This window comes from Triplophysa rosa, linkage group LG8 (assembly GCF_024868665.1).
Source record: "Triplophysa rosa linkage group LG8, Trosa_1v2, whole genome shotgun sequence".
Taxonomy (NCBI): domain Eukaryota; kingdom Metazoa; phylum Chordata; class Actinopteri; order Cypriniformes; family Nemacheilidae; genus Triplophysa; species Triplophysa rosa.
In genome coordinates, this window is record NC_079897.1 from 18924492 (window position 1) to 18941841 (window position 17350).

The window sequence follows — 17350 nt, forward strand, 5'->3', positions numbered from 1 at the left end:
GGTAAAATCGGGGTAAAATCTTACGGAGAATCCTGTAGGCATTAGATGTTTAGAAAAAGTCAGAATTATCAAACACTAATCCTTACTTTGGCAGGTCTGGTCAGTTTTGGTACTGGTAGGTTGTTCTTGGCTTGAAGTCACTGTGCTTCAGACTTGTCTTGTGATAATACAGCCGCAGAAAAAATGAAGACACCATTTCAGAGACCCCTTTTCTGATTTAAAATTTTACTAGGTATGCTGTGTTTAGGTAAAATGATCATTTTTGTTTCATTCTATGAACTACTTACAATATTTCTCCCAAATTTGAAATAAAAATATTGGGTCTCATTTATTTATATATATATATATATATATATACTGTATATATATATATATATAGTATTTAAAGTATATTATCCTAAAATAACACAAACATTTTGTCATTTTGTCTTTTTTTGAGGGAGAGAGAGAGAGCGAGAGAGGGGGAGGGGGGAGAGAGAGATAGAGAGAGAGAGACTGGTGATTTTTGTGTGCTTTCAGCTGTTCCAATTTTTTTTCCTGTATTTAGAATACATTTTTGTACAAAAGCTCTAGTAAAACATGATTTGTTCAAAAAAAGGTTTGTACGCAATGCTGTGCATGCTCAGTGAATGAGACACAGTGTTTCTATTTGCATTTATTTGCAGAAAACGAAAACTGAAGAAACAGGTGAAAACAATTTAGAAAAGATGCTCTGTATTTTTTACGGAACATCAAATTCATATTCACTTTTAAGCAAAACAACAGTATTTGTCCATACTTAGGAAAAGTTCAAAATTATTTAAAAAAGATTTCACCTGGATTTTATCACAGTTTTCATGTGTCTTGTCATACTGTCAGTTTTTTTTTTTTTTGCTGTTGGATGACCTTATGTCACTCCTGAGGTTTGATTTTGTTGAAATTCAACAGACACTGAACTGGAATGGCCACAATACATCTAGAAATGGTGATTTCAAATGAAAACTTTTCTCCGCGGCTGAATAAATATAAAGGGATATGACATCATTACCAGAATGAGTCTAAACTGAGTTCAGAGATGACCACTGTGTGGGTTAAACTTTTGTCAAACTGGGTGTGTTCTCACACTACATCTTAATCGTTTATTTTTAAAAGGTTTCAAAAATGGTTGAAACCAAGTTGTTTTTACTGAATAATGTTTTACGGTCACAGATTGTCTAACAGATATCTTGCTTTGTGCCACACACACAGTGCAATAACACATTGATAATATTTTATAGGCTCTGTGTTTCAGTTTACTGTTATGAATTAAATATTTAGAAAATGTTACAGAATATGTGGAAATGTGTTTTAGGATATGTGTGTCTTGAGATCTGAAAACCAGTAAAAAATGACAACTGTTTAAGGTTCATTTTTTGCTGTTTTGATGCTGGAATAAGTCACTTTATCATCACAATGAACCTGAAAGAGTGCAATAGGTAAAGAATAACTTTGAAGTCTTAACATACAGATGTTATATAGAATAACAAATGAATGTGATGTTTACTACTTACACTGTTCTGTATCACTTGCTGTTTACAGGAAGCAGTAACCTCACAATAAGTCACATCATCTGTTTGCTCCTAAACATCAACAAAAAACATGTTCAATGAAGTTTGTGTGTTTTTTGTCTGTTTTACCTGATAACATTAATATTCAGATGCTCTGTAATTCATATGGCTACCAATAAATCACAGATGGATTACAGGAAACCAACCACAAATACATTTCCAAATTTTAAATAGAATCTTGAGGTTTTTTTCATTTTGTTTACTCACTTTGGTGCTTAGAGTAGGGAGGCTGGAAATGTTGATTGTTTCATATGTCCCATTATATTCATTCTTATCATTAACCTTGAGACATAAAACATTTAGAATTGCATGATACATACTTCATTGAACTTTAAAGACGATATTTAAATACAGTACAAACCATTGGCATTACTGAACTCACCACAGAGCTGTATGTGCCTTCTCTATTATCTGCAAAAAATTGTTGTTTTTATTTATTTATTTATTGTTTATTTGTAAAATGAACATCTATGTGCCTACAATAAACACAATTTAAAACAATGTGGTTGCTAAAGTTTTTGTCACAGTGAAGAAAATATGGAAACTCACCAGCTCTTTTTTTACAGATCAACCACAGAACAGCAGCAACAAGAACAACAACAGCTAATGCAGCGATCACAAGATAAATCACTGAGAGAGAGAGAGAGAAAAGACATTACATTCACCGAGAGACATGAAAAATGCGATGACTTATTTACACTGATCTGACAAAACGCCTAAAATTTGAATTTTAATATATTTAAGTATTTTATATCTGAACTTCTGTTGCCACCTTATGTTTCTGAATTTGACAGCGTTTTGCTTTCTGTTCTGCTAGTTTTGTGGCACTGAAAATAAAGCATATTCTAACAAGAAAGGCTTGTAGGCCTACAATTACTTTTATTTTTGCTTTCCTGTTGTACAACTGGAAGAGTTGTTTTCAATCTCCGGTGAATGCGTCTACTGATAAAACAATGCATGTGCACTGTAAGTCGCTTTAGATTACGCAGAGCAAACAAAAATAATTGAAATGAAAAACTATTCTAGAAGCATTTTTATGCAGTATGACTTGAAAAGTCCAGTTACAAGTTTGTGATCAACCTTATCCTTCTCTTCATGTTTTCAGAGAAGAATCGGAAAAAAATAGATACTCAAAGAAAACCCCTTTGTGAGAGCCACAGCAAACCAGTGAAGTGAGGAAGATGATGATGTACAGTACCTCGTGTAGAAGTATCTGATGTGTCTGAAGATGAGTTATCGTCAAAGCTTGTGTTCATGTCTGGATTTGTTGTTGTCGTTGTATTAGTTGGAGATATAGAAGATGAATGTTAGTTTAGATTCATCATACTGTATGAACAATACTTTTCAATGCTCAGCTATACTTCATCATTAATTACAGCTGCAGTTGTTGGATGAAGCAATGCTTTGGGCTCAGAAAACATTTTGGAGTGAAATATAACAGATATAACAGTTCTGATAAACTAATATTAATAGTTTTTGTGTTGTATTTGAAACGTTCTTCTAAAATTGATTTTCAGAGTGTTGATTTTCTTACCTCTAAACCTGACAGTATAACTGGCTGAAGTCTTAGTCTCTTCACAATTTTTAAGCAGACATCTCCACTCTTTGTTGTTGTCTTCATCCAGGAGTTTTGTAGTCAGGGTGCTGATACATTGTCCTTATGACAATATCTGATATCTGGAGTCTGTGTGCAGATTAACACCAGCCTGATTCTCCCAGACCAACTGAAATCCTTGAGTATGAAACAAAAAATCACAAGAGTATTCATATGAACACAACTGACAGGAGAGAGTCACAGAGCTGTCTGATCTCATCTCAGTCTGTGCGGGTGATGAAGAGACTGAAAGACAAAAAGTAGATATGGCATAAATAATAGATATCACTAATTACAGATAAAATAAATAAACAAATTAAAACACTGACAATGAAGAACATGTAGTAAAACACATTCAGCAGTTCCACGTTCATATCCATTCACATATTGTTTGCAGCTGTACAGTCCATGATCTTCTTCTGTTGTTTTATAGATGTTCAGAGAGCAGTCAGACCCCAGACTCAGTCTCTCACGTCTCTCTATGTTATTCTTCTTTTTTCCTCCAGCAAACAGTTCAAATGCATGTGACCTGCTATCTTTGTTGTAGTTCCATGTAGTCAAGGTGCAGCCAGAAAGAGAATTATTACAGGGCAGAGAGACATTTTCACCAGAACTACTGAACACATCAGTGTATCCAGTCGTACCTGAATCACAGTAGAAATGAAGGTTCATTATGATCATACGGTACACATACAGATACCCTGTATACAAAGCAGGACACAAATAAAACACTTTTGATCAGACATACAGCAAACAGTCTATACAATAATCCAGCGCTTCACATTTAAAATAAAAGTCAATGCTGTTGTACAGAGCATCTGCATCAAATTCATCAGTGCTTTCAGTAATAATACAGCAAGCATCACATGACTCTTAGTCTTATACAAATTGCTTTACCTGTAAGAAGAGAAGAGAGAATCATCAGTCCCAGCAAACGTATTTGACAGATATCCGCCATTTTCAGTATCTCAATGTTTCTCTTTAATTTCTGGACACATCGTCCTTCAACCATCTTCACTTCATCTGTTAGTTTCCTGTACTCGGAGTGTTTTAGACTTGCTATTCAGAGAGTGATAAAGGAAGTGTTGCATCAGATGTGAACACCCACTAATTTCACCACATTTTGTCATTTAGCTGTAAAGTTAATTTTTTTCAGGAACAATCCATTCTGAACAACTTGGACAGGCATCGATTTCATAGCCTAGATGTTTAAGCAAAGAGCTGCTGGTTGATATTGCAAAACTTGAATGTTTAGCATGAGAACACAGTTTGACCACACTGTCTCAGCCCACTAAATCAGTTTGAAATCAGTTTAGACTGTTCACCCAAAAATAAAACTACAGTCACCATTTACTCACCCTCGGGTTGATTCAAACCTGTATACATTTCTTTGTTCTGTTGAACACAAAGAAATATTTTTGAAAGAATGTTTTGAATTTCAGTTCTGGGACATCATCCACTAACATAGAAAAAAATCTTGTATTTTTTTGTACTGTTGAACACAAATGAGATATTGTGAAGAATTTAGGGAAACAAACAGTTCTGGGGCACTTTTGACTACCATTTAATTTTTCCTACTACGATGAACTGAAAATTCCTAACATTCTTCAAAATAGCCTTCTCTGTGTTCATCAGAACAAAGTAATTTATATAGGTGTGAAATGACATGAGGGTGAGTAAATGAAGACAGAATTTTTTTTTTTGGGTGAACTATCACTTTAAGACTGTGAGTATGACTGTGGTAGTTTCCGCTAACAAAAAGTGAAATACACATTAGAAGCGAATCAACTTGTATCTTGTCTTGAAAGTATTTTAAAATATTACATAAACATCTCTCTAAAGAAAGATATTAGACGTGTTTTGTAATCCCTACATCTCTGAGTGGTCAATAAACTAATAAATGTGCTGTTTTCACTCTCTGAAAATCTAGGAGCACTTACATGAGCATGTTATGAGACAAAAAGAGCATGTTATGGCACTTTTCTGGTGGTTTGCTTAACAGCCGTTTCTCTTACAAAGTGTCTGTACAGTTTTTACTACAAGCTTCATTTTTCTTCTTTTAGTAATGTTTGATTATCATAGCAGACTAAAATTCACATGATATTAACTTTTGAAAAAAGGGAACTTGGTTAGACATGGTAAAAGCCAACAATGGCCATTAAATGAATTGTTTTAAAAGAGAGAGTTCAAGAGAAATTCTAAGATAACTAAACCCTAACCCTATGCATCTGCTGTTGCATTCAGGTCCAATGATTCCAAAAATGAATTGTAGTGAGAACGTTTATTGTAACTGTGATAAAAGTACAATTTTGCTCGTTTTTCAAAACACAACCAAATACTGCACATCTAACCAGTAGCATACAATGTTGATCACAAAAACAACAGTAAAAACAAAAAATAAACAACGGATTCTCATTTTGAAAACAATGTATTACATAAAAGATGAAAAAAACATTACAGTCATGAGATTGACAGATAAAAAAAACAGCTGTTTAATGAAAGGATTGTATAAATTCGCGATTATGTCATAGCCTTGGTTCAAGTACAAGGCAGAGCTTTGCGAATCGGGACAGCTAATAGAATGCGCACATATACATAGACTTGATCCGCCTCTTTTGTCTGGAATCTAATTACAGCTCCAGGTACAAACTCCTCTTCATTTAGTGTCTCCTCTGTTCTTATCAGTAGCATAGACCTTATATGGTCAACGCCAGCTTCTGGAGCTCTAAGTAAGTGTTCATGAACATATACTAAAAGAGGAACCTTTATGTTCATGTGTTAGAGCAGCCGTCCTCTGCATTCTGTCGATCCACAGCAGCACAGAAGCTCTTTACCCTCCACACTGCCAACTTCATAGTTATAATCCCACGTCAACTCTGTCCCTGCTCGGATTCGCCTGTAGAAACACATGCAGTGACTGTGATGGACAAAGATACACTAACGCCATGCAAACATTAAAACTAGCACACTTTTAATTATATTTAAATGAACATAAATGACAACAGGTGCTGTGCTCACTTGCTAGCGAAGAAGGCCACCCAGGGGAAGCGTAGATCATGAGTGTCTACAAAGACATTCTGGACAAACAGATTGGGACTGCAGCTATGCTGTGGGATAAAGACAGCAGCTATTAACACAGCAATAGAGAACTAACATCCAAAGACTCCACAATGGGCTTCCTAAAGAATTTCTGTGAATTTCCAGATATGATTGTTGGATTTAATCTGCTTTAAAGAGTAGTTCACTATAAAATTAAAAGTTCATGATAATTCACCCACCCACATGTCATACAAGCCGTTCGTGTGTTTATTTCTTTGGTCGAAAACAAATTGATGCTTTTGAGGAAATGTTTTCAGGCTTGGAGGAGATACTTTCCAGCAGAGAGATGTTGGAAAGAAAGATCGTCTAAAAATCACCCCCGAGGAGGGTTGCTTTGATTCGGATCAGTATGTGAGTAACATTGGTTGTTCTGTTTGTAAGAACCAAGATATGTTGTTGTTGTAATATAAGCTGTGTAACGGAGCAGTTTTGAGCATCATTGTTTATCTGGAACCAGTGTGCTGCTTGTATACTTGTGTCGTCTTTGCTTATTTGATTAATTTGCATTATTATTTGCGTGGTCTAAGCTATGATAAAGCTAAGCATTTTATGCTTGCATTGCACAGAACAGTTTGAGAGAAGAGCTAGCTAACGGTAAATAGAAACGCTGCTAAAGGCGTTTGTTCTGACAGCGAGATAGCAGTTAGGAGTAAGTTAGAAGAAGTTTTTCTCCCCCTTTGTAAAGTCAGGGAGACCCAGACAACGTACTGCAGGGTAGAGGGAGAGGAAACGCGCTTTGTAGAGCTGTTTGTCCGTTTAGGGCTACTGCACAAAACAAGGCGACGCAACATGGCGAATTCCATGTATGTAGGCCCGCTCTTCATGTAGATAGAAATAGCTTATTCTAAGGTAATACGATTCATTACATCGTTATCTTGGAAAATGACCAGTCGTTATTTCGCTAGACAACACCCTTATTCATCAGCTGGTGTCGTGTGGAGCCTTTTGAAATAAAAATTTGGACCTTAACCAACAGACCCCCATTTAAGTGCATTATATGGATAAGAACCCTGGAAACATTTCCTCAAAGCCTCAATTTGTTTTTGACAGAAGAAATAAACACACGGACGGCTTGTGTGACATGTGGGTGAGTGAATTATCATGACATTTTATTTTATAGTGAACTACTCTAAGTACATTCAGAAAAAAGAATAAATGTAATTGTAAAAGGCCACTGAGTATGTCCTTGTACTTACGTTGAGGTAGCGTCCCAGGTTGCCCTCTAGTTTGGCATCAATGATATAACAAGACTCCTCCCCGTCAAAGAACAGGCGGGTGTTTTTCGGACCACTGTCACCCCCACCACCTCCCTGTCCTTGAGGAGCTCCAGACCCACTTCCTCCAACCGCTCCACCCGACTTGACCATCAGACTGTGGGAGGACTTCAAAGCAATGCCACGTGTGGACTTCACTGCCACCTGCCTCTTTACCACGGCTGAAGTGAAGATAAATACATTAACTATGCATGTTATAGGTAGGTCCATTTGACCTAATTCTGTGCATATAATTTTGTAGTGATATATAATACATTGTTGTTCTTCTAAAACCTTACTGTATATCTTCAATTCTCCATATTTTGTGATTTTTATGTTTTTGCCATAAAACATTATTATTAGTCACCCTTTAAGTCTGTCACTGGGTTTTGCAAATATCTAGCCAATAAAAAAACATTTCAGTTTCCATTTCCTGAAAAACGTAAAATTCAGACATTCGAGGACATTGACGACATAATGACAGTTCTGAAGTGTTAATGTGATTTCATCCATGCAGAAGTACATGTAATACTGATGTAAGAAAGTATTCGGATAACATAACAGATAACTTATGTTAAGAGAAAAAAAAAAACACACTCTTTCTCTCGACAGGTATTAGTCTAGCTTTTGTGGAAACTAGTAACTTGGTATTAGCACCTATTGTATTATTGCTCCTGTATGACATATCGTGTTATTGCTTCCTGAACTCTTTGTAAGTCGCTTTGAATAAAAGCGTCTGCTAAATGACTAAATGTAAATGTAAGAAACAATTATGCTACTTTGTGTTCCTCTCTTACCCTGAGTCTTTTTCTCTCTCTCTTTGTTGTCATCTGACCCTGAGCTGATGGTTTGCACATCATCGCTGTCAGAGAGTGTCATCACTTCCTAAAACAAAGAAAGAGAAAACAAGAACCAAAAAACATAAGAGAAAAACAGTCAAGATGTCAGAAAATAGAGGAACAAGTCGACAGAACTGACAACTATGCATAAAAACAGGCACGACATTTAAAAGGGAAGTTCACCCAAAAATGGAATTTCTGTCATCATTGACATTTATTTTCTCTTGTCATTTCAAACCTGTATGACTTACTTTCTTCTGCAGGACACAAAAGAAGATTTATCAAGAAAGCACCCATTCACTTCTATTGTATGGACGCAAAACCAATGCAAATAAATGGGTACCAGTTAACAACAAATATCCTCTTTTGTGTTCTGCAGAAGAAAGTCATTCAGGTTTGAAATGACATGAGGGCGAGTAAATGATGACAGAATTTTCATTTTTGGGTGAACTATCACTTTAAATTGTCCAATTGAGTTCCATTCACAAAGCAAAGGTCTACCGAAAGTCAGTTTGGTCATGTGAAATTCAGTTTCAATCCCATTCAGAACTACTTAACACTATAAAAAAGGACAGACAGTGCAAACAATTGCCTTGCACGCGGCCACCACCAATTTACCTTCTTTTCAGCCTTCAGCCCTCCCTCCATCTTCACGTTCTGAGCTCCAGAAGCAGAGGATTGACTGGTGAGCCAAGATGCCACTTTACTCTTCCCGGTCTCCTCTGGCACAGGAGGTGGTTTCCTCTCGTCTCCTGCTGATGCACTCAATCCATCCTTACTGTCATGGCTCTCTACAGCAAAGAGTTCAAATGAAAAATAAATAAGCTGTGCAAAAAAACAGCACAAACATGCATCGTGTCTCCTTTTACAGTTGATTTATTTAACTGCTGATTCTTGATATTAAAAACACAACATTCTGTTCCTAGTGTGCTCAAGACTGCCATCTAGAGGTCTATATTCTTTTCTGTTTGTCCTCTTCCACACATTCATCTCCCCTGACCTTCCTTCATTCCTTTGGCCTGTCTGCGGGTGGTGTAGCTCCTCCACACCGAGCTAGTGGTGTAATATGTGTCTTTCACAAACGTGTCATCTGAACTGTCGCTCTCGTCCTCGTTTGAATCTTCCTCTTTGTCGTCGGAGCTCGATTCAGACGAATCGTCTTGGCCTAGTGAGTGTATGAAGAAAAAAAGTTAAACATTATATTACTGGTATAAAAGCAGAAGATGCAAGGCTGACACATAATATAATATAAATAAAATAGTTTTAATGATAAAATTAGTTTAAATAATGTTTAGATTTTTTTTTAATTTCAATTAGATTTTTAGAAATTGTTTGTGCTTTTAGAAAATGAATGCGCTTTTATTATGATTTATTTTCAACCTATATAGGTTAAACATCATTTTTATTTCAGTTTAGATTTTTCTCCAGTTAATAACTTTAATGTATCAATGCAACATTTCAATTTATTATTCTTTTAGTTCATTTTTGGTTAATTTAGTTCATTTGACTGCAATTAACAGAAATGTTTAAACAGTTTTAATTTATTATAATAACCCTGATGCTCAGGTCTCTTACTTTTGCCAGTAGTGCTGCTACGCTCCTCCTTGGTGTTGGGTTTGGCATGTTTGGAGGAAGCAGGAAGTTTAACCCTGCTCATATCCACCCCACTGCCATCGCTATCAGAGCAGTGAGCTTCACTCTCATAACCTTCCTTAAAGTTCTCCACACTCTCTATGTGGTCCAGATTGGCAAAATATTCATCACCCATCTCCAGACCTTCCTTATCAGCGAAGTCATCTGTCAGGATTTTACCTAAGAGCACAAAACAGACATTTCAGTCCTTCGAGGCACTAAAGAATAAAAGCTGGTCCATCATCAAGACTAAAATGGAGCGTCTAAAACGTTTTCAAGCCTGTTACCTGCATATATACAAACAAAGGACCCCTTGGCAATGTCGTCAAGGCAACGGATGCCCCAACCCTTATTCTGTGTTTTAAAAAGCTGCAGCCGGACCTGCAACCCGTGCTGAACCAAACGGTTAGTGCACATCTGCGGATTACAGCGACACCGCTTATTGCATTCATAGATCCTAAGACAAAGAGAGAGAGAAGCCATTTTACAAGGATATGAAAGGCATCAAGCTGCTCTTAAACGCATTAAAAGGAGCTTGCTACTGAAAGTTGGTTATGCATCACAGACCCTGTAGGCAGACACTCTTCTAGTCTCTTGTTGTGGTATCCAGCGTTGGGGTTGATCTGTCCTCCTGGAGTGCACCCTGTGGCCTGCAGTGTCAACTGATGGCACGAACACTTCGATCTAGAAGATATAGAACAAAGAAATTCAATTTTACTGCGTTGAGGCAAATGACCTACAATATGTTTTAAAGAATTAGGGGTATCAATTTATATAGCAAAGTGGGGGGATCTGACATTACTGATGTCTTTTACATGTTCTTTTACCCATACACTATGATACTTTGATACTAACTTATCTCTGCAGCCGTCAGTGCAGTCACAACCCACCAGGAAGTCAGGGCTTGTGTTAATATAGACACCATCTTCTGGGATCCTCTCTTTACTGTAAGCCACGTTGGGCGGAGGAGTGTTGTCAATCTCGTTCACGCAAGACAGAGGAATGTCCTCTCGGCCACTCGTGATGTCCCGGATGAAGTAGAAGGGCCTCTGGGGTTGGAATCGACGGTCCACCAGCACGTAGGGGTCTAAACAGAACATCTCCAGGAATATGAAGTCACAGCGTGACTGGAAAAGGTAACGTTCGATCTCTGCCATATTTCTCAGACTTAAACCACACGGGGACTTGTAGATGACATGGAACGACATCTGAGAAAGAGAGTTTAGATAAATTAGTCAATAAAAAGGCGATATATAAATGAAGAAGTATCTTGTGTATTGGGAGTCACCTTGCGGTTGAGCCGTCTACGGCCAGTCATGCGGCGAAACTCATAGAGCAACGGTGTAAGAAGGGGGTTGCGTCCTCTGTGCAGGCTGGGGCGGGTGGGCCGAATGCGCTTCAGACAGTCTGGAGTGCAGATGTGTGTAAGGTAGAAGGGTCTGTCGTTTGGAGCCTGGTACGACGGCTCCTGAGGAATACGCTCACTTGCGTATGTCGTAATGACCGACTGCAAAGGATTGACCGAAGTGATTGGTGTCAGCGTATGTACAGCACCAGGCTGCAGAACGTAAAGCCTGTGGAAATGAGAAAGAGCATGGTATCTATTATTAACATCCAGGTAATCTGATCAAATATACAATATCTCGCAGAAGTGAGTACACCCCTCACATTTTAGTAAATATTTTGTTATATCTTTTCATGTGACAACACTGAAGAAATGACAGTTTGCTACAATGTAAAGTAGTGAGTGTACAGCTTGTATAACAGTGTAAATTTGCTGTCCCCTGAAAATAACTCAACACACAGACATTAATGACTAAACCGCTGGCAACAAAAGTGAGTACACCCCTAAGTGAAAATGTCCAAATTGGGCCCAATTAGCCATTTTTCCTCCCCGGTGTCATGTGATTCGTTAGTGTCACAAGGAAGGTCTCAGGTGGGAATGGGGAGCAGGTGTGTTCAATTTGGTGTTATCGCTCTCACTCTCTCATACTGGTCACTGGATGTTCAACATGGCACCTCATGGCAGTGTACTCACTTTTGTTGCCAGCGGTTTAGACATTAATGCCTGCGTGGAGTTATTTTGAGGGGACAGCAAATGTACACTGTTATACAAGCTGTTCACTCACTACTTTACATTGTAGCAAAGTTTCATTACTTCAGTGTTGTCACATGAAAAGATATAATAAAATGGTAACACTTTAGTATAAGGACCAATTCTCACTATTAACTAGTTGCTTATTAGCATGCCTATTATTAGCATATTGGCTGTTTATAAGCACTTATAAAGCACATATTCTGCATGACCATATTCTACATACCTAATCCTATCCAATACCTAAACCTAACAACTACCATACTAACTATTAATAAGCAACAAATTAAGAGTTAACTAAGCAAAAGTCGCAGTTAATAGTTTACTAAAACTGAGAACTGGACCTTAAAATAAAGTGTGACCAATAAAATATTTATATAATATTTCTGTGAGTGTTTACATTTTGTATTATTATACATCCTTAGTAACTACATGAGATTGAATTTTGTTCATTGGGAGGGTTTGATTGTGTGCTATATACATCACATTAAAATCAGCGTTTTGCGTGCTAAGAAACGCACAAAAAGTAAAAACTAAAAGGCATGAAGCAAATGAAATTATGAACTGACCTGGAGGTGTTGGTCTGGGGAACAGTGCTGAATAGTGCTTTGGATTGGAGGTCAGTGGTCATAACCGGTCGAGTCTGAAATGGAACCTGACCAGTGCTTTTCTTAGCCATTTGACTCTTCAAGCTAGGACTTCTGGAAAGAATGAGACACGCACATTACATAGCATGACCTAATGCACTTGGATATATAAATGCAGCGATATGAAAGAACAGAATTATGGGTAACAGAGAAGAAGCACTCACTCTGTGCGAGAAGGCTGTAAGGGTGCAGAAGGCTGTATCTGGGGTCGAGGCGGAGGGAGCTGTGGGAGCTGTGGAGCTACAGGTCGACTGGAGGTAGCATTACTATTGTCACTGGTGTACTGCACTACAGGGCCCTTAGTCCTCAATGCTCCTGAACACACACATGGTAGGAATTGAGTGCAGAAGGCAAACACACCAGAAAATACTTCAGATGACAATTCTAATATGACTGGTTTATGCAAGTGTACACATTTTAAAGACATGTAACTTAAAACACGACTGGAGAAACACAAGGCAATGTGTTACCCATATTAGGGCGCTGTCTCTGTTGACCAGCCATCTTCTTCTCCTGACTGTTAGCAGTATTCATTTTCAGATTAAACATCGGCTCCAGTCGTGTAGAGCCACGATAGATCCACTCGCTGCGCTTATCATCCTGCGAACATCAAAAACAACTGCTACAATTTTGGGGGTTTTCAAAAAAAATTGGGGGTTGTCTACTTCATATTTTACTGTGTGTATGTATTTAAATTGAAACATCATAACCAGACGTGAACACCACAAAATTAAATACAAATAAAACATCTAACTACATGAAACAAAACGAAGCATCGTCTAGCTAACCAGAAAGAGCATTTTGACAAGGCTTCCATCCACTTCCTCCACACGGCTCTTCCACCACGTCCCTTCCCATTCCGTCTTTATAATTTGCCCTGGCTTCAGCAGCACCATGGGTCTGTTGGGATATGATGTTATATACTCTTCGATGAAATCCCTGCATGAAGCATCTTCAATATCCTCCCAGGTCTTCTTCACTAAATGCAGATAGAGAGAGTGTCGGTGTGTGAATATTACATCATCAGAGAGGTAGCTTTATCACAGATTATGACAAACTGGTCAAATCAAATGCCTCTCACTTGGCCTGCAGATGGGGTGGAGCTCGGGCAGACCCACGTATGAGGCATAGCCATCATCAAAGAAGATCAGGAACCTGCAACGACATTTGGTCAGTATACTTAACTTATACAGTTACTTATCACCTGAACACTATTCGTTTCATGTATTTCTTCCTAACCTTACGCCCTACCCTCTCCACCATCTCTCTCACCTCATACGGTTCTTGCTGCTGGGCATCTCAGCCACCACACCTGCATACAGCCAGACCTGGTTGCCATCCTTGTACTTGGCAACAACACGGGCACCAACATACAGTCTCTCCAGTGTTGGGTGGTAGTCAAAAGCCACATGGTTCCCAGATAGAAGACTCTTCCCTTTATTCTCAAACTTCACCTTATACTTAAAATTGTTCCCTGTGAAAACAAAACAAAACTTGAAATAAAAAAACAGGGTTTTGTGCCATATAGTCCATGTCTGTTGACTATGATGTCATCCACATTATAATAATTTCCTAAGAAAATGTAACATCTATGCTTAAAAAAAATAGCCTTTTTTCTTTCTAAACTAAAAATATGAATGACTATATCTGAGCTTATCTACACATTTTAATTGTAATAAAATTCCCCTGATAATGTCCCTTCTCACCAATACCTGGTGCCACCGACTAGCAATTGCCTTTTTAAAACACACATAGCACATAAATCATGACTGTCATTTACCATCTCTATAAAGGGATCTGCAATGCAGGCAGAAAATGCAAGAGGACCTTACCCACTTGCTTGATGGCAACAAGCGTTCCAGTGTGCCATGTCTTAGTTCGTTTTTTCCCCAAAAGAGTCATGTCTATCTTCAGACTGTCCAGTTTCAAATTGGGATTTGGTTGTGTGGCCGCATTCTTTGGGGCTGAGGACATAAACACTGCTGGAACAGTCAGACCACTGTGTGCTTGTGAAGGAGAGGCCAAGGTCTTGGTGGGTGTGGTGATACCCGATGGAGGCGGGGCTGCTCTGTTGACGGTCTGCACCAGGTTTTGCACTTGCTTAGATGTTCTCTGAAGGGCAGCTGAAGCTTCCTTAAACTACAAGTGAAGTCCAGACACGACACACAACAAAATTAAACAGAACACACAACAATTAGCACAAATGATAAACAATGTTAAGAAGTGCTTGTAGCATAAAAGTAAAAATGGCAATCAAATGATCTGTCTCTTACCGCTGTATCCTTGGCTGGGGTAACAACCTTCTTGGGAGGAACAACTGTGAAAGATAAAACACTGTTACTGTACAAATGTACAATTACACAATATAAATGAACAAATGTGCGTGGTCGCTTTTGCGAGTCCTATGCAAATATAACAATATCTTACCGCATGCAACAGCAATGACATCATCGTCATCATCATCATCAATCTCAATGACTTCAGAAGTGTTTTCTTTGCTTCCTCCCTCGTCTTCCGAGCTGCTCTCGCGATACGCCAGACCCATCTTCCTGTACACCTCCTTCACCAAAGCCTCACACTGAACCACAGACCTTAAACACACACACACAGATTCATGCACATGCTCCAACGCTGCATTTTACTCGGAGACTATATGCAAATTGTCAAACGCACATTTGCTATAGTTTAATATATTGTGCAGCCCTAGTTTCTAAGTAGAATTTCTGTTTTGCAAAAAAGGTTCTACATGATAAAACAACAAATAAACTCTTCAAGAATGATGTATTTGCACACATTACTTAGTTAAGCATGTCGATGGTTAATGTGAGAAAATGCAAGCTTGGAAAGTTAAATATAATTTCTAAACAGTAATATGAAGTTAGTACGAAGGAAAGGTCTAACATTATTTACTTGCACAAATCTCGCTTGGTTTGATATTTTTATTTTATCTAGTGCAGTGAAACTCTCACAATTTTAAATGTGGCTTGAGTGCTTAAAGTGTAACTTTGTGTTGCCAACAAAAGCCGACACACAGCATCTACTCTTTTCGATTTCGCTGTACTTCAACAAAGGAAGTATTGATTAGTTATAGCACAATTGCTCTTAGTTTACAACAAACTTACTCTGATGCATTGGAGCAGAGAGTGTCAATATCAGCCACCTCCTTTTCCCTGTGCTCAACCCAGTCCTGCAGCTGTGCCAGCTGAGCTTTCCTCTGCAGTACAGCCTCACTGCCGTCTACCTGCTCATCGATCCACTTGCGCAATTCATCCAGAGACACACCAAACTCTTCCTCCAGCTCTGGATCCAACTCCAACTCCATCTCCATCCCTGAGCTCAGGCTGCCATCCTCCTCCATACCTTTCCAAGAAAAGGGACACAGAAACAGGCTTTTAACACATATTTTAAAAGTTGTGTCATCTGAAAGAGCATAATATAAGCCAGGCCAAGATATAAACGTCATGGGGTATCACAGCTTTGTTGCAGTGTCGCGTTATAATGATCTTGTATGCCTGGGATACATAAATATAACCTGTCTGATCCTGTAGCTGTAAAGAAATTATAAAATGCAAACGCATATTAGTCTTATAAGGGAGCTGCGCGGTATTCACGCGTGAAAGCGGTCTGTAGGTGTAACTGCACTTCAGGGCATCTAAACGGCGCGCTGCACACACAGAATGGAGTATGGCGAAACAGACCCCATTGTGCATGCGTTTCTAGTCAAAAAGGACAAAAACATATGATTTAAATCTTCAATCACAAATGTGTGCACGTTTAACGAAAAGATCTGTAATATACAGAGTAGTGTAGACTTTTAGCGGCAGAAGTCTTGTTTTGATGCTAACTGAGTTAGCTTACCTTTCTTTTCTGAGGCGCTTGTTCACCCCCGCTCCGTGAATCTCTCTTTTTCCACCGTGCTTTGAATTATGGGCACACCGGTAGTCGTGCATTTACTGATTTTCCCTATTCCAGATATGTTTGAACTGGTTTTTATTTATTTTTTCACGAATCCACCGGTGCTCAAAACACATTGCACAGTAAAAACCCCAATGAACGTTTTGGATGACGGGCAAACAAGCGGACCAATCAGCGCTTGAGAATCGTGTGAATGACAGCTGAAGTGGCCATTCGCGTGCATGCAAAAACGCGCTGTTGAAAATGCCTACAGAGGTTCTTTACTGGCACTACTGGGCAGCCCGGCACAGCGTAAATGGACTTGATCTGTAGTGTAACAAGTAAACCATCCCTAAAAAATAATTGCGATACTGTAAGAATTATTTATAAACGACAGCAGCATTAACTTTATTTTTTTTCAAACGATACACGTAAAAAGGTCAAATAGTAAAAAATAAACAGACAGTATTATAAAAAAAGAAAATCTGACTAAATCATTATTATTGTTATAACACCTGGTATTAGAATCAGAAGCAGAAAGAGCTTTATTGCCAAGTATGTTTGCACAAACAAGGAATTTGTTTTGGTGACAGGAGCATCCAGTACACAGAAACAGTAACAACAGTACACAGAGACCATAACACAGTAGAATATAGTACACAGATGATTTAAATAAGGGCCTATGGGTATAAAATTTTAAGAAATACAATA

General features: G+C 38.3%; 1 protein-coding gene and 1 pseudogene across 1 annotated transcript; both read right to left on the reverse strand.

The window, feature by feature from the left end:
- Window positions 1–831: 831 nt before the first annotated feature.
- LOC130558580 (uncharacterized) lies at window positions 832–4226 on the reverse strand (annotated as a pseudogene).
- A 1228-nt stretch (window positions 4227–5454) lies between these two features.
- Window positions 5455–16808, reverse strand: setdb1b (SET domain bifurcated histone lysine methyltransferase 1b). The gene is made up of 22 exons (XM_057339652.1): window positions 16604–16808; window positions 15868–16105; window positions 15173–15336; window positions 15019–15062; window positions 14578–14884; window positions 14018–14219; window positions 13827–13900; window positions 13534–13724; window positions 13216–13345; window positions 12910–13060; window positions 12668–12799; window positions 11292–11577; window positions 10859–11211; window positions 10571–10687; window positions 10291–10460; window positions 9947–10183; window positions 9372–9536; window positions 8990–9162; window positions 8330–8417; window positions 7476–7714; window positions 6199–6287; window positions 5455–6076 (listed from the first exon to the last, which is right to left on the reverse strand). Exons 2-22 carry the CDS (start codon window positions 16101–16103, stop codon window positions 5959–5961), a joined length of 3666 nt encoding a protein of 1221 aa, XP_057195635.1. The 5' UTR covers window positions 16104–16105; window positions 16604–16808; the 3' UTR covers window positions 5455–5958.
- Between the last annotated feature and the right edge of the window lie 542 nt (window positions 16809–17350).

Coding starts and splice junctions, on each gene's coding strand:
- setdb1b (XM_057339652.1), bottom strand. CDS start 16,103: ATGGAGGAGGATGGCAGCCTGAGCTCAGGGATGGAGATGGAGTTGGAG. Junction 12,800..12,909: donor TTACAGCCTTCTCGCACAGA/GTGAGTGCTTCT, acceptor CATTCTTTCCAG/AAGTCCTAGCTTGAAGAGTC. Junction 9,163..9,371: donor GGCCAAAGGAATGAAGGAAG/GTCAGGGGAGAT, acceptor TCTTTGCTGTAG/AGAGCCATGACAGTAAGGAT.